This window comes from Bombina bombina, chromosome 2 (genome assembly GCF_027579735.1).
Source record: "Bombina bombina isolate aBomBom1 chromosome 2, aBomBom1.pri, whole genome shotgun sequence".
NCBI classification, from domain to species: domain Eukaryota; kingdom Metazoa; phylum Chordata; class Amphibia; order Anura; family Bombinatoridae; genus Bombina; species Bombina bombina.
Window position 1 is genome coordinate 247,223,981 of NC_069500.1, and position 23,830 is coordinate 247,247,810.

The 23,830-nt window shown below is 36.4% G+C and overlaps 1 protein-coding gene across 1 annotated transcript in view; it reads left to right on the forward strand.

Annotated features, from left to right (window-relative positions):
• Positions 1–4,028, forward strand: part of LOC128647748 (uncharacterized) — a 58,179-nt gene extending 54,151 nt beyond the window's left edge. Inside the window, exons 2-4 of the mRNA XM_053700475.1 lie at positions 2,045–2,278; positions 2,371–2,427; positions 3,319–4,028. Of these exons, the coding sequence (XP_053556450.1) occupies positions 2,045–2,278; positions 2,371–2,427; positions 3,319–3,695 (668 nt within the window). The 3' untranslated portion in view covers positions 3,696–4,028. The remainder of the gene's footprint in view (positions 1–2,044; positions 2,279–2,370; positions 2,428–3,318) is intronic.
• Positions 4,029–23,830: the final 19,802 nt, after the last annotated feature.

The window sequence follows — 23,830 nt, forward strand, 5'->3', positions numbered from 1 at the left end:
AAGCAGTCTACGGTCTATTGATTTCTTAACCAACGTGACCAGATAGGTGTAATAGTCGTCATACAAGCGGCAAGATAAGCTGCTCACATGTATAAGAACGTGTATTTCCCAGAAATCTTTAAAAACTTTTTAATTCCTTTTGTTTTTTACTGTGAGAAGCAAGTTCATATGGCTTCCGCCGGAGATTCTGGTACTTCCAAGAAGACTCGCAACCCAAACTTCTCACATCAGCAGAATGTTGTACTTGTTGATCTTGTACTTGATTATTATGAAAATATATACGGAAGTCAAGTCAAGCAAACCCCGGTTCCCGTAAAAAATGTATTTGGCAAAAAATTAGTGATGTTGTGAGTGCTCAAGGACCAACAAAGAAAGATATTGAATCGTGCAAAAAACATTTCAATAATATCAAGCGTCAAACAGAAAGCCAAAATTGCAAAAGAAAAGTAATCTGCACGTGGTAGAGGCGGCGACCCACCTTATGTCGTTGATTTGACAGACTTCGAAAAATAAGTCCTCCAGAGGCTGGGTATGGAGGTCATCGAGGGCATCACTGATGACTGTGATAGTAATATTAGAGGTAAATATAATTAGATCAAATTAAATTTATATGTATATTTAAATTTTCAAAAAAACATTTTTTGGAGTTCATATTAAGGATTCTAAACCAATTTTAAAACTGATGTGTGAAGTGTTCGATTGTTATATACTTTTCATCATTAATGCTATGGAACAGAATCACATAGCTACTGCCTATGTGGCAAAATTATATGATTGTGCATCATAACAATAGTTGTAGCATTGATGGTGGTAGTTCATGTGCGCCATACTCATGTCCTTTTTTGTCACTAATGCTACATACAATGTTTTTTTTTACTCGATTTCATGTTTGGCCTACGAATGTAATTTGCTGTCACCAATGATACACACAAGCATTTAACTAATGATATTCAATTGGACACATTTTAATGTACAATTTTCTAATTAATGAGATATTAATTCTCCGTCACAGCTATTTCATGTTTGCTAACCCAATGTTCTATTCCTCACTGATAATACGTGCACCCAACACTAATGATACATACATTTACATGTACAATGCAACATCATGTGTGCCATAATAGTCTTTTTTCTCTTTACTGCTACATCAACCTGTACAATGATAGCTCATGTAAGCCACATTATTGTCATTTCTCAATAATGCTACATACATCCATCAGTAAAGTGCTATTTTCTGTGCACCTTAATAATAATCTTTTCTGTCACTAATGCTACATCCATCCACATGTACAATGCTAGTTTATGTGAGTCATTATAATGTCCTTTTCTAAATATTGATACATACATATACCTCTGCAATGCTAGTTCATGTAAGCGAAACAAATTTCCTTTTTATCAATAATGCTGCATACATCCTCCTGTACAATGCTGGTTCATTTGTACCTTAATAATGTTCATGTATCAGTAATGCTACAGACATCCACCTGTACAATGCTAGTTCATGTGTTCCACAATAATGTCTATTTTATCACTAATGCTGCATACATCCACCTGTACAATGCTAGTTCATGTGTGCACACTAATGTACCTTTAACACAAATGCTACATACATCCCCCAGTAAAATGCTATTTTGTGTGAGACACATTAATGTCCTCATCTCAACAATGCTCCATACATCACCCTTGTACAATGCTAGTTTATTTGTGACACACTAATGTACCTTTATCACTAATGCTGCATCCACCCCACATTAAAATGCTAGTTAATGTGTTCCCCAATAATGTACTTTTTCGCACTAATGCTGCATACCTCCACCTGTACAATGCTGTTTGATGCATGCCACACTAATGCACCTTTCTCACTAATGCTTCATACAGACCCCAGTGAAATGCTAGCTCATGTGTTAAGAAAAATGTCCTTGTTATCCATTATGCTGGCTTTACTCAAAATTAAAAAATATAAAAAAAAATATTTATTTTGTGTCTGTTTGTTTTTATAGTGATGAATGAAAAACTTGTGTTAATTATAATATTTATTTTATAGGTTTATCTGCTCAGTCCTCCACATCACCCTCGGTTAACACTCCATCTACCCCCATAGAATCTGAACCACAGGCATCAACACCCCATCAAATGGAAAGTTTACAGATCAGACAAAATCAACAACATGGGCAATATATACGGTCTACATCAAATACCAGTCATTGCCTATCATCTGCTGATACCATCCCAGATGTACGGAGCAGAACACCAGATACAGAAGTTGGAAGAAGCACAGGTGTTTATTGTTAAATTTTTTCTATTGCTTCTAAAAGTTTTAAAAGGAACAATATTAATTATAATGTATTTATTTATTTATTTTTTTAACAGCGGATGTTGGATGTCTTTTTAGATCTATGGTCACGGATTCAGCATCACTTTTTAATGGTAAAAATGTTGTTATAATATAATTCTAAAGAATAATGAATAATTTGTTTCTTATTTAAAAATTGACTATACATCCATATCTTGAAAATGTGTTTTTGTTTCTTCTGGAAGATAGTAGTAATATTGATGTTTTAATTTTAGTTCTTTGAAGGGACAGTAGACTCAAAAATAAAAATAAAAATAACAGGTTTTAAATAGGGCATGTAATTTTCCCAGAAATTTAAAATTTACTTTTACCAACAAATGTGCTTTGTTCGCTTGGTATTCCTATTTGAAAGTTAAACCTAGGAAGGCTCATATGATAATTTCAAAGCCCTTAAAGGCAGCCTCTTGACACATGCTTTTTTATTTTATTTTCACAACACGGGGAGAGCTAGTTCATGACGGCCATATAGATAACATTGTGATCACACCCGTGTCTTGTGGCAGACACTGCACCAATTGTCTAAAATGAAAGTCAATAGATAATAAATAAAATGTCATGTGATCATAGGCCTGTCATAAGATGCTTAGATACAAGTTAATCACAGAGGTAAAAGGTGTATTTTTAGAACTGTGTTGGTTATGCAAAACTGGGGAATGGGTAACAAAGTATTATCTATATTTTTAAACAACACAATTTCTGGTGTTGACTGTCCATTTAATCACATTCTCTGCACTATTAGTACTTTTCATGGTTATAAATGATCAACTTATCTTTATTCTATGAGTTATTTTTACAATATCTAACTCTTTCGCCACCAAAAAATTAAGGTAATTTATTGTGTTATACCTTGAAAATAACACAAGTATCCCCGTGGTGACAAATAACGAATGTAGAATAATTGTGTTTTTAAAAAAAAGGGTTTTAAAATACAAAATAATTAATATTTTTTAATTTATAATTTTCAGATATACAGGAGGAGGATGATTCATCAAGAGAGGTTATTATAAATCTAGTTCCAATTTCTAATCATAGTCAGGAGTGTAGATCTACAGACCTGAGAAGTGAAACTCCAGATCTATCACAAATGGCACAAGATCAGATTTTAAAGAATCATGAGCCACTAGCTAACCCCTCTAATGAGGATGAAAATCAAAATCCTGTTGTGCATTTAGCAGAAGAGCAGGACATTGAGCAAATAGAACATGCACCTCTTCAGCCTGAACCTCAACAGCCTGCACCATTTGAAGAGCCAGCTCTAAATGAAATGATGAATCTTGCACGTAGATATAGAGCTGACAGTAGGCAGATTGAAGAAGTTCTGTCTGCGCATTTAAAAAGATAGGACAACTACAATCAGTAAAGATTAGAAGTAGACCGGGAAATCTTTGAGTGGCAAAGGCAAATGGGGACAGAAGAAACCATAAAATTAACAGGGCATTGACATTAGCATTAAAATAATATGCATGTTGCTCAAATTACTATGCAGTGTATTATAGAAATTATGAGAGATAGACAACAGGCCAAAGATTCTTCTGATCCAAAGGGCCAAAGGTTTCAGTAGTTTGCATAGGCTTAGTTATGTGAATGGTATATATAAGTGTTTGTGGTTTTTTTGACAATTTGTTTATTTATTGTTACTTATTCAGATTGCTATTAAAGTTCTTTATTTAGTTTATTATATATATTTTTTCAAAATGTTTCAGACTCATTAATATATTTATTAAAAAACCAATCAATTAAAATAATTCTTAAATATTTATTTATAACATCATCATAAATAAATTAAATGCACAATACCAAAACAAAAAGGTGAATATGACATGATAATCTTCATGCCCAAAATTATCCTCATTTCTTAATTTGTGTAAAAAAAATACAAGAGTCATGATAGTGTCATGACATAAAATTGTCAATGTCAATTTTTTTTATTTTGTTATTATTATAAATAACAAAACTCTTACATCTTCTCCGTAACATAAGTGTTGTATAGCTTTTGAACCTGTGCAATTAAATTCTTTAGAGAATCCATAATATTTATGATTTCTTCTTGAACAGATGACTGTATTTGGGATCCACCTTGCACACCAGCATCTGTAAAGAAAATAAAAAAGTAAATATATAAAGTTTGAGATATTTTTATAAAGAGTGATGGAAATGCAATAATTGTAGTTGTCTGTGTATATCTTGAAACATTTGCAGCATCATTTTCAGATTAATTTGGTCGGTATATTTCTGTACTTTAACCCCTTAATGACCACAGCACTTTTCCATTTTCTGTCCATTTGGGACCAAGGCTATTTTTACATTTTTGCGGTGTTTGTGTTTAGCTGTAATTTTCCTCTTACTCATTTACTGTACCCACATATATTATATACCGTTTTTCTCGCCATTAAATGGACTTTCCAAAGATACCATTATTTTCATCATATCTTATAATTTACTTTAAAAAAAATTATAAAATATGAGAAAAAATGGAAAAAAACACACTTTTTCTAACTTTGACCCCCAAAATCTGTTATACATCTGCAACCACCAAAAAACACCCATGCTAAATAGTTTCTAAATTTTGTCCTGAGTTTAGAAATACCCAATGTTTACATGTTCTTTGCTTTTTTTGTAAGTTATAGGGCCATAAATACAAGTAGCACTTTGCTATTTCCAAACCATTTTTTTTTCAAGATTAGCGCTAGTTACATTAGAACACTAATATCTTTCAGGAATCCCTGAATATCTATTGACATGTATATATTTTTTTTTAGTAAACATCCCAAAGTATTGATCTAGGCCAATTTTGGTATATTTCATGCCACCATTTCACCGCCAAATGCGATCAAATACAAAAAATCGTTCACTTTTTCACAAATTTTTTCACAAACTTTTGGTTTCTCACTGAAATTATTTACAAACAGCTTGTGCAATTATGGCATAAATGATTGTAAATTTTTCTTTGGGATCCCCTTTGTTCAGAAATAGCAGACATATATGGCTTTGGTGTTGCTTTTTGGTAATTAGAAGGATGCTAAATGCCACTGTGCACCACACGTGTATTATGCCCAGCAGTAAAGGGGTTAATTAGGGAGCATGTAGGGAGCTTTTTGGGGTAATTTTAGCTTTAGTGTAGTATAGTAGACAACCCCAAGTAATGATCTAGGCCCATTTTGGTATATTTCATGCCACCATTTCACCGCCAATTGCGATCAAATTAAAAAAAAAGTTAAATTTTTCACAATTTTAGGTTTCTCACTGAAATCATTTACAAACAGCTTTTGCAATTATGGCACAAATTGTTCTAAATGCTTCTCTGGGATCCCCTTTGTTCAGAAATAGCAGACATATATGGCTTTGGCGTTGCTTTTTGGTACTTAGAAGGCCGCTAAATGCCGCTGCGCATCACATGTGTATTATAGCTAGCAGTGAAGGGGTTAATTAGGAAGTTTGTAGGGAGCTTGCAGGGTTAATTTTAGCTTTAGAGTAGAGATCAGCCTCCCACCTGACACATCAGACCCCCTGATCCCTCCCAAACAGCTCCCTTCCCTCCCCCACCCCACAATTGTCCCCGCCATCTTAAGTACTGGCAGCAACTCTGCCAGTACTAAAATAAAATATATATTTAGGCTTTTTGGTTTTTTTTTAAAAGCATATTTATATATGCTGCTGTGTAGGAGCCCCCCTTAGCTCCCAACCTGGCTGATCCCCCACCAAACAGCTGTCTAACCCTCCCCCTCTGCCTTAATGGCCGCCATCTTGGGTACTGGCAGCTGTCTGCCAGTACCCAGTTTATAAAAAAAACAGTTGCTTTTTAATTTTTTCCCCATTTTCTGTAGTGTAGCTCCCCTACCCACCAAAGAACAAACCCCCACCCCCTCCTAGATACCTTTGACTGTTGTTTATTTTTTTTAAATAAAAAGCTTTACACTGATTAAAGCACAGTCTTTTCTGTAGTGTAGCGGTTCCCACCCGCTCCCGCCCCGTGCACGCGCCCGCCGCCCGGCGTGCACGCGCGCGCGCCTGTGCGCGCCCCCATCGCCCCCGCCCCCGATCCCGCCCCCCTCTACATTACCCGGCCCATCGATGGCCACCCACCCGCCTCCCAAGTCAGCTCCCACCCACCAACGTTACCGGCCACCGATGTCCGGTGCAGAGAGGGCCACAGAGTGGCTCTCTCTGCACCGGATGGCCATTTAAGGTTATTGCAGGATGCCTCCATATCGAGGCATCACTGCAATAACCGGAAAGCAGCTGGAAGCGAGCAGGATCGCTTCCAGCTGCTTTCCACACCGAGGACGTGCAGGGTACGTTCTCAGGCATTAACTGCCTTTTTTCTGAGGACGTACCCTGCACGTCCTCGGTCGTTAAGGGGTTAATCTGTTATATAGATATATAAATAGATAAATATAGAGAGAGATAGATAGAAAGAAAGACAAGAATTGTTCATTATAAAATAAACATAGAGAAACCATACATTTACCTAGTTGCATTGATGGCAAAGTTACTGCAATTTCTTTTTGGACATAGCTTTAGTAATTCTATAATTGTTCATAGATAGTGAAACAGAGGAAAATAAACACTTTAAAATGTAAAAAATACATTCAATTGTAGTAATTATAAGAATACCTTCAGGAGAAGATACATCCCTTATTCTCTGGAACATCCTTTTCTTGGATATTTAAACAAAATTATCAGTTTCTACAATAATACAATTAAGCAAATGAAGATTATGTTAATAAGATCAACACCTTAATAAATTACTTGCTGGTTTAATTTTGTACCTTGAGGTGTATGGACTATTGTTAAGTGTCTGACACCTCCTGGCTGTGGAGACAATTCACTGTCAAGCAAAGACACAGGCAAGGGCGGAGAGCTAGCCTCAAAGTAAAGGGTCAAATTTAAAATAGGCCCCACATAACGTGGAGGAGGAGCACCACAAATTCTTTGTTTCTTCTTATCTAAAAAGTAGTGTATATAGATAGAAAAAATAAGTTTAATGTATATAGTTACTTTTATTATATCTTTTGTTAAAGGGACATGAAACACAAAATTTTACTTTCATAATTTAGGTACAACATACTATTTTAAATATAGAATAGAAAAGTCTGGAGGAAATTTCAATATGGTAAAATAAAAAGCATTCAATTCAATTAAAAAGTTCTAATACAGGATACTATTTTAAACAAATTTCTAATAGATTTCTAGAATATCATTTCTTTAATTCTCTTGTTATCATTTGTCGAGGGAGCAGCAATGCACTACTGGTTTCTAAATGAACACATGGGTGAGACAATGAAAATCTGTAAATATATGCAGCAAACAATCAGCACCTAGAATCTAGGGGGGCGATCCGATAAAGATCGTAGTTTGCGTCGCAATCAAGGGAACCCCCGCCGCCTGTAGTTTCAGCTCGCAACTCGAGCTATCCTATATATGGCGCCGTCAGATGCTAAAGTGCCGTAAGTCGGATAAACCAGCAATGTCCAGAAATCTGCGTAAGTACAAATTTCTGGAGTCGCCAGTGACTTACGGCACTTTAGAAACTGCCGGCGCCTACAAAACCTGACTAAATTATTAAATCTCCCGTACTGTCTAACACGCCTCCCGACACGTCTAACCCTCTATCCGCTATCCCCCCTCACTATCCTAACAATAAATGTATTAACCCCTAAACCGCCACTCCCGGACCCCGCCGCCACCTACATTAACTATATTACCCCCTAATGTGAGCTCCTACCCCGCCGCGACCTACATTAACTACCCCCTAATGTAAGCTCCTACCCCGCCACCTACATTAACTACCCCCTAATGTGAGCCCCTTACACCTCCGCCAGCTATATTAAAATTATTAACCCCTAATCTAATCCCCCTACCCCGCCGCCAGCTATATTAAAATTATTAACCCCTAATGTAATCCCCCTACCCCGCCGCCAGCTATATTAAATTAATTAACCCCTAATCTAATCCCCCTACACCGCCCCCAGCTATATTAATTACATTAACCCCTAATCTAATCCCCCTACACCGCTGCCAGCTATATTAATTAAATTAACCCCTAATTTAATCCCCCTACACCGCCGCCAGCTATATTAAATGTATTAACCCCTAATTTAATCCCCCTACACCGCCGCCAGCTATATTAAATTAATTAATCCCTAATCTAATCCCCCTATACCGCCGCCAGCTATATTAAATGCATTAACCCCTAATCTAATCCCCCTATACCGCCGCCAGCTATATTAAATACATTAACCCCTAATCTAATCCCCCTACACCGCCGCCAGCTATATGAACTATATTAACCCTAATTATATTAGGGTTAATATAGTTAATATAGTTATTATATTATATATATTAACTATATTAACCCTAATAATATTAGGGTTAATATAGTTAATATCGTTATTATAGTATATATATTAAGTATAATAATCCTATCTAACTCTAACATCCCTAACTAAATTCTTATTAAAATAAATCTAATTAATATTAATATTATTAATTAAAATATTCCTATTTAAATCTAAATACGTACCTATAAAATTAACCCTAAGATAGCTACAGAAATCTGCGTAAGTACAAATTTCTGGAGTCGCCAGTGATTTACGGCACTTTAGAAACTGCCGGCGCCTACAAAACCTGACTAAATTATTAAATCTCCCGTACTGTCTAACACGCCTCCCGACACGTCTAACCCTCTATCCGCTATCCCCCTCACTATCCTAACAATAAATGTATTAACCCCTAAACCGCCACTCCCGGACCCCGCCGCCACCTACATTAACTATATTACCCCCTAATGTGAGCTCCTACCCCGCCGTGACCTACATTAACTACCCCCTAATGTGAGCTCCTACCCCGCCACCTACATTAACTACCCCCTAATGTGAGCCCCTTACACCTCCGCCAGCTATATTAAAATTATTAACCCCTAATCTAATCCCCCTACCCCGCCGCCAGCTATATTAAAATTATTAACCCCTAATTTAATCCCCCTACCCCGCCGCCAGCTATATTAAATGAATTAACCCCTAATCTAATCCCCCTACACCGCCCCCAGCTATATTAATTACATTAACCCCTAATCTAACCCCCCTACACCGCTGCCAGCTATATTAATTAAATTAACCCCTAATTTAATCCCCCTACACCACCGCCAGCTATATTAAATGTATTAACCCCTAATTTAATCCCCCTACACCGCCGCCAGCTATATTAAATTAATTAATCCCTAATCTAATCCCCCTATACCGCCGCCAGCTATATTAAATATATTAACCCCTAATCTAATCCCCCTATACCGCCGCCAGCTATATTAAATACATTAACCCCTAATCTAATCCCCCTACACCGCCGCCAGCTATATGAACTATATTAACCCTAATTATATTAGGGTTAATATAGTTAATATAGTTATTATATTATATATATTAACTATATTAACCCTAATAATATTAGGGTTAATATAGTTAATATCGTTATTATAGTATATATATTAAGTATAATAATCCTATCTAACTCTAACATCCCTAACTAAATTCTTATTAAAATAAATCTAATTAATATTAATATTATTAATTAAAATATTCCTATTTAAATCTAAATACGTACCTATAAAATTAACCCTAAGATAGCTACAATGTAATTAATAATTACATTGTAGCTATTTTAGGGTTTATATTTATTTTACAGGTAACTTGGTATTTATTTTAACTAGGTACAATAGCTATTAAATAGTTAATAACTATTTAATAGCTACCTACTTAAAATAATTACCAATTTACCTGTAAAATAAATCCTAACTTAAGTTCCAAACGGCTAGATTTAGAGTTTTGTCGGTAACGACCCGCGTAGCTAAAGCTGGCTTTTTTCTGGCCGCACCTTTAAAATAACTCTGGTATTGAGAGTCCACAGAATGGCTGCGTTAGGCTCCAAAAAAGGAGCGTACAGCATATTTAACGCCACTGCAACTCTCGATACCAGAGTTGCTTACGGACGCGGCCAGCCTCAAAAACGTGCTCGTGCACGATTCCCCCATAGAAAACAATGGGGCTGTTTGAGCTGAAAAAAAACCTAACACCTGCAAAAAAGCCGCGTTCAGCTCCTAACGCAGCCCCATTGTTGTCTATATGGAAACACTTCCTACGTCTGCACCTAACAACCTAACATGTACCCCGAGTCTAAACACCCCTAACCTTACACTTATTAACCCCTATTCTGCTGCCCCCGCTATCGCTGACGCCTGTATATTATTTTTAACCCCTAATCTGCCGCTCCGTAAACCGCCGCTACTTACATTATCCCTATGTACCCCTAATCTGCTGCCCCTAACACCGCCGACCCTATATTATATTTATTAACCCCTAATCTGCCCCCCACAACGTCGCCTCCACCTGCCTACACTTATTAACCCCTAATCTGCCGAGCGGACCGCACCGCTATTATTATAAAGTTATTAACCCCTAATCCGCCTCACTAACCCTATAATAAATAGTATTAACCCCTAATCTGCCCTCCCTAACATCGCCGACACCTAACTTCAAACATTAACCCCTAATCTGCTGACTGGAGCTCACCGCTATTCTAATAAATGTATTAACCCCTAAAGCTAAGTCTAACCCTAACACTAACACCCCCCTAAATTAAATATAATTTACATCTAACGAAATTAATTAACTCTTATTAAATAAATTATTCCTATTTAAAGCTAAATACTTACCTGTAAAATAAATCCTAATATAGCTACAATATAAATTATATTTATATTATAGCTATTTTAGAATTTATATTTATTTTACAGGTAACTTTGTATTTATTTTAACCAGGTACAATAGCTAAAATAGTTAAAATAATTACAAAATTACCTGTAAAATAAATCCTAACCTAAGTTACAATTAAACCTAACACTACACTATCAATAAATTAATTAAATAAAATACCTACAATTACCTACAATTAAACCTAACACTACACTATCAATAAATTAATTAAATACAATATCTACAAATAAATACAATTAAATAAACTAACTAAAGTACAAAAAATAAAAAAGAACTAAGTTACAAAAAATAAAAAAATATTTACAAACATCAGAAAAATATTACTACAATTTTAAACTAATTACACCTACTCTAAGCCCCCTAATAAAATAACAAAGACCCCCAAAATAAAAAAATGCCCTACCCTATTCTAAATTACTAAAATTCAAAGCTCTTTTACCTTACCAGCCCTGAACAGGGCCCTTTGCGGGGCATGCCCCAAAGAATTCAGCTCTTTTGCCTGTAAAAAAACACATACAATACCCCCCCCAACATTACAACCCACCACCCACATACCCCTAATCTAACCCAAACCCCCCTTAAATAAACCTAACACTAAGCCTCTGAAGATCTTCCTACCTTATCTTCACCATACCAGGTTCACCGATCGATCCAGAAGAGCTCCTCCGATGTCCTGATCCAAGCCCAAGCGGGGGGGCTGAAGAGGTCCATGATCCGGCTGAAGTCATCATCCAAGCGGGAGCTGAAGAGGTCCATGATCAGGCTGAAGTCTTCTATCAACGGCAATCTTCTTTCTTCGGGAGCCATCATCTTCCATCCGACGCGGAACATCCTCTTCTCCCGACGCCTACTCGCCGAATGACGGTTCCTTTAAATGACGGTTCCTTTAAATGACGTCATCCAAGATGGCGTCCCTCGAATTAAGGTAGGAAAAATCTGATTGGCTGATTGAATCAGCCAATCAGATTGAGCTCGCATTCTATTGGCTGATCGGAACAGCCAATAGAATGCGAGCTCAATCTTATTGGCTGATTGGATCAGCCAATTGGATTGAACTTGATTCTGATTGGCTGATTCCATCAGCCAATCAGAATATTCCTACCTTAATTCCGATTGGTTGATAGAATCCTATCAGCCAATCGGAATTCGAGGGACGCCATCTTGGATGACGTCATTTAAAGGAACTGTCATTCGGCGAGTAGGCATCGGGAGAAAAGGATGTTCCGCGTCGGATGGAAGATGATGGCTCCCGAAGAAAGAAGATTGAAGATGCCGTTGATAGAAGACTTCAGCCGGATCATGGACCTCTTCAGCTCCCGCTTGGATGAAGACTTCAGCCGGATCATGGACCTCTTCAGCTCTCGCTTGGATGATGACTTCAGCCGGATCATGGACCTCTTCAGCCCCCCGCTTGGGCTTGGATCAGGACATCGGAGGAGCTCTTCTGGATCGATTGGTGAACCTGGTATGGTGAAGATAAGGTAGGAAGATCTTCAGGGGCTTAGTGTTAGGTTTATTTAAGGGGGATTTGGGTTAGATTAGGGGTATGTGGGTGGTGGGTTGTAATGTTGGGGGGGGTATTGTATGTGTTTTTTTTTACAGGCAAAAGAGCTGAATTCTTTGGGGCATGCCCCGCAAAGGGCCCTGTTCAGGGCTGGTAAGGTAAAAGAGCTTTGAACTTTAGTAATTTAGAATAGGGTAGGGCATTTTTTTATTTTGGGGGTCTTTGTTATTTTATTAGGGGGCTTAGAGTAGGTGTAATTAGTTTAAAATTGTTTTATATATATATATATATATATTTTTCTGATGTTTGTAAATATTTTTTTATTTTTTGTAACTTAGTTCTTTTTTATTTTTTGTACTTTAGTTAGTTTATTTAATTGTATTTATTTGTAGATATTGTCTTTAATTAATGTATTGATAGTGTAGTGTTAGGTTTAATTGTAGGTAATTGTAGGTATTTTATTTAATTAATTTATTGATAGTGTAGTGTTAGGTTTAATTGTAACTTAGGTTAGGATTTATTTTACAGGTAATTTTGTAATTATTTTAACTATTTTAGCTATTGTACCTGGTTAAAATAAATACAAAGTTACCTGTAAAATAAATATAAATCCTAAAATAGCTATAATATAATTATAATTTATATTGTAGCTATATTAGGGTTTATTTTACAGGTAAGTATTTAGCTTTAAATAGGAATAATTTATTTAATAAGAGTTAATTAATTTTGTTAGATTTAAATTATATTTAATTTAGGGGGGTGTTAGTGTTAGGGTTAGACTTAGCTTTAGGGGTTAATACATTTATTAGAATAGCGGTGAGCTCCAGTCGGCAGATTAGGGGTTAGTGTTTGAAGTTAGGTGTCGGCGATGTTAGGGAGGGCAGATTAGGGGTTAATACTATTTATTATAGCTTTAGTGAGGCGGATTAGGGTTTAATAACTTTATTATAATAGCGGTGCGGTCCGCTCGGCAGATTAGGGGTTAATAAGTGTAGTTAGGTGGAGGCGACATTGAGGGGGGCAGGTTAGGGGTTAATATATATAATATAGGGGTCGGCGGTGTTAGGGGCAGCAGATTAGGGGTACATAGCTATAATGTAGCTGGCGGCGGCGTGCGGACGGCAGATTAGGGGTTAATAAGTGTAGGTAGCTGGCGGCGACGTTGTGGGGGGCAGATTAGGGGTTAATAAATATAATATAGGGGTCGGCGGTGTTAGGGGCAGCAGATTAGGGGTACATAAGGATAACGTAGGTGGCGGTCGGCCGATTAGGGATTAAAAAAATGTAATCGAGTGTCGGCGATGTGGGGGGGGCTCGGTTTAGGGGTACATAGGTAGTTTATGGGTGTTAGTGTACTTTAGAGCACAGTAGTTAAGAGCTTTATGAACCGGCGCTAGCTCAGAAAGCTCTTAACTACTGACTTTTTTCTGCGGCTGGAGTTTTGTCGTTAGAATTCTAACGCTCACTTCAGACATGACTCTAAATACCGGAGTTAGGAAGATCCCATTGAAAAGATAGGATACGCAATTGACGTAAGGGGATCTGCGGTATGGAAAAGTCGCGGCTGAAAAGTGAGCGTTAGACCCTTTCCTGACTGATTCCAAATACCGGCGGTAGCCTAAAACCAGCGTTAGGAGCCTCTAACGCTGGTTTTCACGGCTACCGCCAAACTCCAAATCTAGGCCAAAGACACCTACACTATCAATAAATTAAATAAACTACAAATATCTAAACTAAAATACAATTAAATAAACTAAACTAAATTACAAAAAAAAAACACTAAATTACAAAAAATAAATAAAGATTACAGGATTTTTAAGCTAATTACACCTATTCTAAGCCCCCTAATAAAATAATAAAGCCCCCCAAAATCAAAAAATTTCCCTAACCTATTCTAAATTTAAAAAGTTAACAGCTTTATTACCTTACCAGCCCTTAAAAGGGCCTTTTGCGGGGCATGCCCCAAAGAAATCAGCTCTTTTGCCTGTAAAAAAAACCCACAATACCACCCCCCAACATTACAACCCACCACTCTTATACCCCTACTCTAAACCCACCCAAACCCCCCTTAAATAAACCTAACACTACCCCCCTGAAGATCTCCCTACCTTGTCTTCACCCAGCCAGGCAGAACTCTTCATCTGATCCGGGCGATGTCTTCAATCAAGCGGCAGAGAAGAAGTCTTCCATCCGGCGATGTCTTCATCCAAGCGGCAAAGAAGAAGTCTTCCATCCGGCGATGTCTTCAATCAAGCGGCAGAGAAGAGGTCCTCCATTGGGGCGAAGTTTTCTTCCAAGCTGCATCTTCAATCTTCTTTCTTCGCTCCTCCGACGCGGAACATCCATCCGGCATGACGACTTCCCGACGAATGAGGTTCCTTTAAATGACGTCATCCAAGATTGCGTCCGTCGAATTCCGGTTGGCTGATAGGATTCTATCAGCCAATCGGAATTAAGTTAGAAAAATCTGATTGGCTGATTGAATCAGCCAATCAGATTCAAGTTCAATCCGATTGGCTGATTATTAATTACATTGTAGCTATCTTAGGGTTTATTTTATAGGTAAGTATTTAGATTTAAATAGGAATATTTTAATTAATAATATTAATATTAATTAGATTTATTTTAATAAGAATTTAGTTAGGGATGTTAGAGTTAGGTAGGATTATTATACTTAATATATATAATATAATAACGATATTGACTATATTAACCCTAATTTAATTAGGGTTAATATAGTTAATATATATAATATAATAACTATATTAACCCTAATATAATTAGGGTTAATATAGCTTGCGGCGGTGTAGGGGGATTAGATTAGGGGTTAATGTATTTACTATAGCTGGCGGCGGTATAGGGGGATTAGATTAGGGGTTAATACATTTAATATAGCTGGAGGTGATATAGGGGGATTAAATTAGGGGTTAATGTAATTAATATAGCTGGCGGCGGTATAGGGGGATTAAATTAGGGGTTAATGTAATTAATATAGCTGGCGGCGGTATAGGGGGATTAAATTAGGGGTTAATGTAATTAATATAGCTGGCGGCGGTGTAGGGGGATTAAATTAGGGGTTAATAATTTTAATATAGCTGGCGGCGGGGTAGGAGCTCACATTAGGGGGTAGGTAATATAGATGGCGGCGGTGTAAGGGGCTCACATTAGGGGGTATGTAATGTAGCTGGTGACGGTGTAGGGGGATCACATTAGGGGGTTATACTTTTAATGTAAGTGGTGGCGGTGTCCGGGAGCGGCGGTTTAGGGGTTAAATACTTTATTAGGGATTGCGGCAGGGGATCGCAGTTGACAGGTAGATAGACATTGCGCATGCGTTAGGTGTTAGGTTTTATTTGGCAGGTAGTTTAGGGAGTTACGGGGCTCCAATACACAGCGTAAGGCTTACTACGGCTGCATTTTGTGGCGAGGTGAAAATGGAGTAAGATTTCTCCATTTTCGCCATGTAAGTCCTTACGCTGTATATTTAATACCAAACTGCTCGGGTTTGGTATACCTGCCTATGGGCCAAAAAACTACGGCCGAAGGCAGAAATAAACAAGCGTAAACTTTAGGTTATGCCGTATATAGGATGCCAAACCCGCGCAAATGTTGGCGTCGCTGGCTTTTGCGGGGGACGCTGTATATCATTTCGGGCCCCAGGTTCTTTGCTACTCCTGGGCTTTCCTATATAAAACTTTCATCAAAGGATAACAAGCAAAGGAATCAAATAAAATAATAGAAATAAATAGTAAAGTTGTTTATCTGTCTAAATCATGAAACTAAAATTTTGAGTTTCATGTTCATTTAATTAATTAATTAGTAATTTATAATTTAGACTATTGTTAGTTTTCATGCTATTTTTATGTTATTACTAATGAATAGTTAGTAGATTTTTTTTTTGGTTATAAAGTTAAAAATTAAAAATATTTAAAATGTATTTCTTGATTGTTGTTACTAAAGGTTCATGCAGACATCCAAAATTCATATATTTTACAAATATAAAGAGCTTTAACCTTTTAAAGCCGTTATGCCGTTCTATTCCGTCATAATTAGACTGGGCTTTAAAGCCATTATGAGGGAATAGAACGTCATAGCTAACGGCTGTCCTGAAGCCTTCTGTGCTATCAGGATTTGATTGCGGTCTGGAGGGCGTTCCTAGGGTTGTAGGGACGCCCCCATACGCGATCCAATAATTGAAATCTCGCGATCGGGGTTTCAATTTGTCTACATCGGAACAGTTGATCCGATGTAGGCACTTTAGCCCTGATACGAAAGGGTTAATCTACATGTTACTCTATTTTGGAATGGACAACATAATAATATATAATACATTGAATAGCACTGTGAATTGATTAGTTCTATGAGCCTGTGTTGACAGCCTCCTGATCAAAACTGAACACATTTTTAATTCATTTTATGGGCTTTAACACTTTCATTGTAAAGTTGTTAAGTACAGCTACACCAAAGAGAGCACAATGTTATCTATATAGCCCACATTGAATAACTGTCTCTTGTTTTAATAAGCTAGTACAAAATAATGTTATAAGAGGATGTCTGTAGTGACCTAGAAACAGTCACAAATTGTTAATTGAAAACATTACAAACCATATTTATGTCAAAATGTTGGTTGTGCAAAGCTTTGGAATAGCTATTAAAGGCAAATTTATGAAGTATAATGTTGCTTTTAATTTGATAATTAAAAATTGTTAATGTGATGATCAATTGAATGATACAAATTAAGGCACTTTGTAATTATTACACTTACATGTCCTTAGAAGGCTCCTAATGGATTCGTAATATTCTGGTTCTCTGCGTCTAACATCACTATAACGTCTCAGACATTGACATCTGGTTCTTTTAATGTTAGAAACACAATATATTCTGCATTTCATTTAGTATATAGTTTTGTAAAATAGCCCCTAAGCGTTTTGTAAAATAACGGTCCATCACATAAATTAAAATTATCATTTCACCTGATGTGAAAGGTTTTACTCTCTGCATCATTCTTGGTCGCATAGCAACTATGTGTAAATGGGTGTGTCGCATCTATAAATCTTGTAAATCTTGCGTTTATTGATAACTTTATGTTTATAAAACTAATTTTATTTTTACAATTTGATATATTGATATTGAATAATGACACAAGCTTAACGACTTTAAATTAGATTGATCTGATACCATTAGTTTATACAAATTTAAAATATTGTTATAATCTCTTTTTGGAGCCAGCAGGTATTTTTAATTTTTTTGGTTCCCATATGCCCAAGAAAATGTAAATTATATATAGGAAATATATATTATCTCTAAAATACATTTCTTAATTGTATTTGAATATTGTTATCATTAAAATAGTTAATAAATTAGTAATATAGTATTACATTTTATTTAGTTGAAAATTGTAATATGTTATCAGTTGTAATAGTTAATACAAATTGTATATATGTTGCATTAAAAATAAATTGTTAATCTAAAAATATCCACTATGTTACACCTGAGAATTTTGTTTTATATTTATTGAAAATACTACTGTTTATATACATACATTATCATCCAGGACTACTCAACAAGGAATGTTGTGATGTTTATATTTCCTATTTTAAATTTCTTTAATTTGTATACAAGAACATTTTTGACAACAGTGATGCCTCATTATTTAGTCTACATAAGTGAGCTTAAAGGGATATTAAACAAAATATTTTTCAATCATGATTAAAAAAAACAATAACATTTTAAACAACATTCAACTTTAATTCTATAATCTAATTGTCTTCTTTCTTTAGATATCCTTTTTATAAGAAATACCAATGCATATAAGGGAGAATATCACAAGAGGCATCTATGTGTTGCCACCAAACAGCAATTCATTAACCTATCTAGATATGCTTTTCAGCAAAGGATAACAAGAGAATGAGGCAAATTAGATAACAAAACTAAATTTGAATGTTGTTTTTAAAAAAAATCATTGAATCATGAAATATTTTTTTTTGTTTCATGCCCCTTCAATATTACCATTGTTCACAGATGAAAATTTTAAATTTTTAAACCTTTGACAAATCCAGAGATTTATATTTCTTTCCAAACTATAATGGGAAAAAATTGTAAGATAGAGAATTTTTTTTTTTTTTTTAACAATAACAAAAAGAAATTAAATGATAACAATATACTGTATATAAATCTACAACATGTGAACAGAACTGTATTTTGAAAAAAATTATATCCATTAGTAGCAATTGAAATAAAAAAATAGAATAGATCTTTATGGACTATTATTATTCATTCATTAAAATAATTTTCAGCTACAAAAATCTTTGCAGTTATGGCCTGTCTGGTTGGTGCATCATTGCAGATCACCTCTGGAAAGTCCTTAATTGATATGTCATTAGAATCATCCTCAATTTCACATCCTCTGCGAATTGCAATGCTATGCAGTATACAGCAGACCAGGATTATTTTGGCCACTTTTTCTGGAGTATACTGCATTACACCACCTGAGTGGTCAAGACAAGAAAAGTGCATCAAAAAAACGAATCAAATAAGGACAAAAAAACACCACCGCTGTAAATAAAACTTGTATCTTTATTCCAAACAATTAAAATGATACAGGACAGCAGTACCCTGTAAAAAATAGTTAGAGTGAGTGTAGCAAAAATGGGCTTACGCGTTTCAGCATATAACCGTAGTCACTATGACTACGGCTATATGCTGAAACGCGTAAGCCCATTTTTGCTACACTCACTCTAACTATTTTTTACAGGGTACTGCTGTCCTGTATCATTTTAATCGTTTGGAATAAAGATACAAGTTTTATTTACAGTGGTGGTGTTTTTTTGTCCTTATTTGATTCGTCTACTCTGTCGTTGCACCACACTGAACACCTGTGAAGGGAAGCCGCAATAGGATTTGCAGGTGAGCACACACCCACCTGAGATGTCACGGACGTGCTGTAACCATTGGACCGTAGAGGAGATCCGGGGGCTTGGCAGCCCAAGCGAGCGGAAGGATAGGAGCGGAACCTGGTTTCCTGTTTGTCTCCAAAGATACCCGCATAGGCTTACTCAGAGGAGGGGATCTATCCACATAAGGGGTCACGGCCGCATGGAAAAGGTATGTAGAAGGGGACCGCCGAGGCAATACTTACTACAGTGAATTTTGCCCCTGCATACCCAACAATGAACCTTGTCTCTAAACAGCTACGTATTATCTGAATAACCGGATTGGTTATATGTGAACAGATAAAAGTGCCTATACACACCTGAATCCTAACTATCAATAGAAAACAAATATGTTTTTTGAAGGACATATGTAGTGTCTGCAGATATCTTTATAGTATATACCCTTGCTCTATTTTTGTAATTTAACCTTATTGAATTTAACCTCACATCTTCTTTGAGGATTATTGTAAGGTGTGAATAACCATTCTCTGCTAAAATAACCAGCATCGCCTGTTTAAAAAAAAAAAAAGAAAAGAAATTAACATTTATAGTTATAATATAATTGAAAAATGCTAAATTTTAAAATATGTGACTTTAAGATCTTACTATCTAGTTTTGATACATATTTAAAGGGACAGTGCAATGAATCCATCTATATTTATTGACGATAATAACATTCGGTTAGATTACGAGTTTTGCGTTAAGGTGAAAAAGCAGCGTTATCAGGTTATAACGCTGCTTTTTCACTACCGCTGGTATTATGAGTCTTGCAGGTTTAGGGGCACCGCACACTTTTTTGGCCTTAACGCAAATCAACTTACGCAAATTGTGTAAAGTCTTTTTTCAATGGAACTTCCATAGCGCCGGTATTACAAGCTTGTCCTGGGAGGCCAAAAAGTGAGCGGTACACCCTCTTCCTCCAAGATTCCTAACGCATTCGAAAGTCAGTATATAATAAACATATTAACCCCTAAACCGCTGCACTCCCGCCTCGCAAACACTAGTTAAATATTATTAAATATTATTAACCCCTAATCTGCCGCCCCTAGCAACACCGCCACCTACCTTCATTTAATAACCCCTAATCTGCCCCCCCAATGTCGCCGCCACTATACTAAATTTATTAACCCCTAAACCTAAGTCTAACCCTAACACCCACTAACTTTAATATAATTAGAATAAATCTAAATAAAAACTACTATTAAACACTAAATAATTCATATTTGAAACTACAGTAAATACTTACCTATAAAATAAACCCTAAGCTAGCTACAATATAACTAATAGTTACATTGTAGCTAGCTTAGGGTTTATTTTTATTTTACAGGCAAGTTTGTATTTATTTTAACTAGGTAGAATAGTTACAAAATAGTTATTAACTATTTAATAACTACCTAGCTAAAATAAATACAAATTTACCTGTAAAATAAAACCTAACCTGCCTTACAATAAAACCTAACCCTACAATTAAATAAATTCCATAAATTAAATACAATTAACTAAATTCAATACTATTAGCAAAATTACAAAAACAAACAAACACTAAATTACAGAAAATAAAAAACAAATTACAAGATCTTTAAACTAATTACACCTAATCTAATAGCCCTATCAAAATAAAAAAGCCCACCCAAAATAAAAAAAACACCCTAGCCTAAACTAAACTACCAATAGTACTTAAAAGGGCCTTTTGCGGGGTATTGCCCCAAATAAATCCGCTCTTTTACCTGTAAAAAAAAATACAAACAACCCCCCAACAGTAAAACCAACCACCCACACAACCAAACCCCAAATAAAACCCTAACTAAAAAAAAACTAAGCTCCCCATTGCCCTGAAAAGCACATTTGGATGGGCATTGCCCTTAAAAGGCCATTTAGCTCTTTTGCAGCTCAAACCCTAATCTAAAAATAAAACCCACCCAATACACCCTTAAAAAATCCTAACACTAACCCCAGAAGATCCACTTACAGTTTTGAAAAGCCGGCATCCATCATCAACGAAGCTGGGAGAAGTCTTCATCCAAGCGGTAAGATGTCCTCAACGAAGCCGGAAGAAGTGGTCCTCCAGACGGGCAGAAGTCTTAATCCAGACAGCATCTTCTATCTTCATCCATCTGGGTCCATCTTCAAGACATCTGACGCGGAGCATCCTCTTCAATCGACGGCTTCTTCTACAATGAAGGTTCCTTTAAATGACGTCATCCAAGATGGCATCCCTTAGATTCCGATTGGCTGATAGAATTCTATCAGCCAATCGGAATTAAGGTTGAAAAAATCCTATTGGCTGATGCAATCAGCCAATAGGATTGAACTTCAATCCTATTGGCTGTTCCAATCAGCCAATAGGATTGAGCTTGCATTCTATTGACTGGTTGGAAGGATTTTTTCAACCTTAATTCCGATTGACTGATAGAATTCTATCAGCCAATCGGAATCTAAGGGACGCCATCTTGGATGACTTCATTTAAAGGAACCTTCATTGTAGAAGAAGCCGTTGATTGAAGAGGATGCTCCGCGTCGGAAGTGGTGAAGATGGATCTGCTCCGCGCCGGATGGATGAAGATAGAAGATGCCGTCTGGATGAAGACTTCTGCCTGTCTGGAGGACCACTTCTGTCGGCTTCGTTGAGGATATCTTGCCGCTTGGATGAAGACTTCTCCCGGCTTTGTTGACGATGGATGTCGGCTCTTCAAAACTGTAAGTGGATCTTCGGGGGTTAATGTTAGGATTTTCTAAGGGTGTATTGGGTGGGTTTTATTTTTAGATTAGGGTTTGGGCTGCAAAAGAGCTAAATGCCCTTTTAAGGGCAATGCTCATCCAAATGTCCTTTTCAGGGCAATGGGGAGCTTAGGTTTTTTTAGTTAGGGTTTTATTTGGGGGGTTGGTTGTGTGGGTGGTGGGTTCTACTGTTGTGGGGGTTGTTTGTATATTTTTTTACAGGTAAAAGAGCTGATTTCTTTGGGGCGATGCCCCGCAAAAGGCCCTTTTAAGGGCTATTGGTAGTTTAGTTTAGGCTAGGTTTTTTTTTTATTTTGGGTGGGCTTTTTTTATTTTGATAGGGCTATTAGATTAGGTTAATTAGTTTAAAGATCTTGTAATTTGTTTTTTTATTTTCTGTAATTTAGTGTTGTTTTTTTTTTGTAATTTAGCTAATTGTATTGAATTTAGCTAATTGTATTTAATTTAGGTAATGTATTTAATTGTAGGGTAAGGTTAGGTGTTAGTGTAAGGCAGGTTAGGTTTTATTTTACAGGTAAATTTGTATTTATTTCAGCTAGGTAGTTATTAAATAGTTAATAACTATTTAGTAAATATTCTACCTAGTTAAAATAAATACAAACTTGCCTGTAAAATAAAAATAAACCCTAAGCTAGATACAATGTAACTATTAGTTATATTGTAGCTAGCTTAGGGTTTAATTTATAGGTAAGTATTTAGTTTTAATTAGGAATTATTTAGTTATTAATAGTAGGTTTGATTTAGATTTAATTTAATTATATTTAAATTAGGGGGTGTTAGGGTTAGGGTTAGGGTAGTATAGTGGCGGCGATGTTAGGGGTGGCAGATTAGGGGTTAATAAATGTAGGTAGGTGGCGGCGATGTTATGGATGGCAGATTAGGGGTTAATACTATATAACTAGTGTTTGCGATGCAGGAGTACGGCGGGTTAAGGGGTTAATATGTATTATAGTGGAGGAGATGTCGGGAGTGGCAGATTAGAGGTTAATAATTATAATGTAGGTGTCGTGATGTATGGAGCGGAAGATTAGGGGTTAATAAGTATAATGTAGGTGTCAGCAATGTCAGGGGCGGCAGATTAGAGGTTAACAAGTGTAAGATTAGGGGTGTTTAGACTCGGGGTTCATGTTAGGGTGTTAGGTGTAAACATAAAATGTGTTTCCCCATAGGAATCAATGGGGCTGCGTTACGCTGCTTTTTTGCAGGTGTTATACTTTTTCTCAGCCAGCTCTCCCCATTGAAGTCTATGGGGAAATCGTGCACGAGCATGTACAACCAGCTCACCGCTGACTTAAGCAGCGCTGGTATTGGAGTGCGGTATGGAGCTCAATTTTGCTCTACGCTCACTTCTTGTCTTTTAACACCGGGTTTATAAAAAGCTGCAATACCAGCGCTGTAGGTAAGTGAGCGGTTACAACAATGTGCAAGTTAATACCGCACCCCTCTTACCGCAAAACTCATAATCTGGCTGATTATTTTTAAGAATTACCTAGAAGCCATCCTTCAGGCATCTCTCCATCCTCAAACTCCCTAT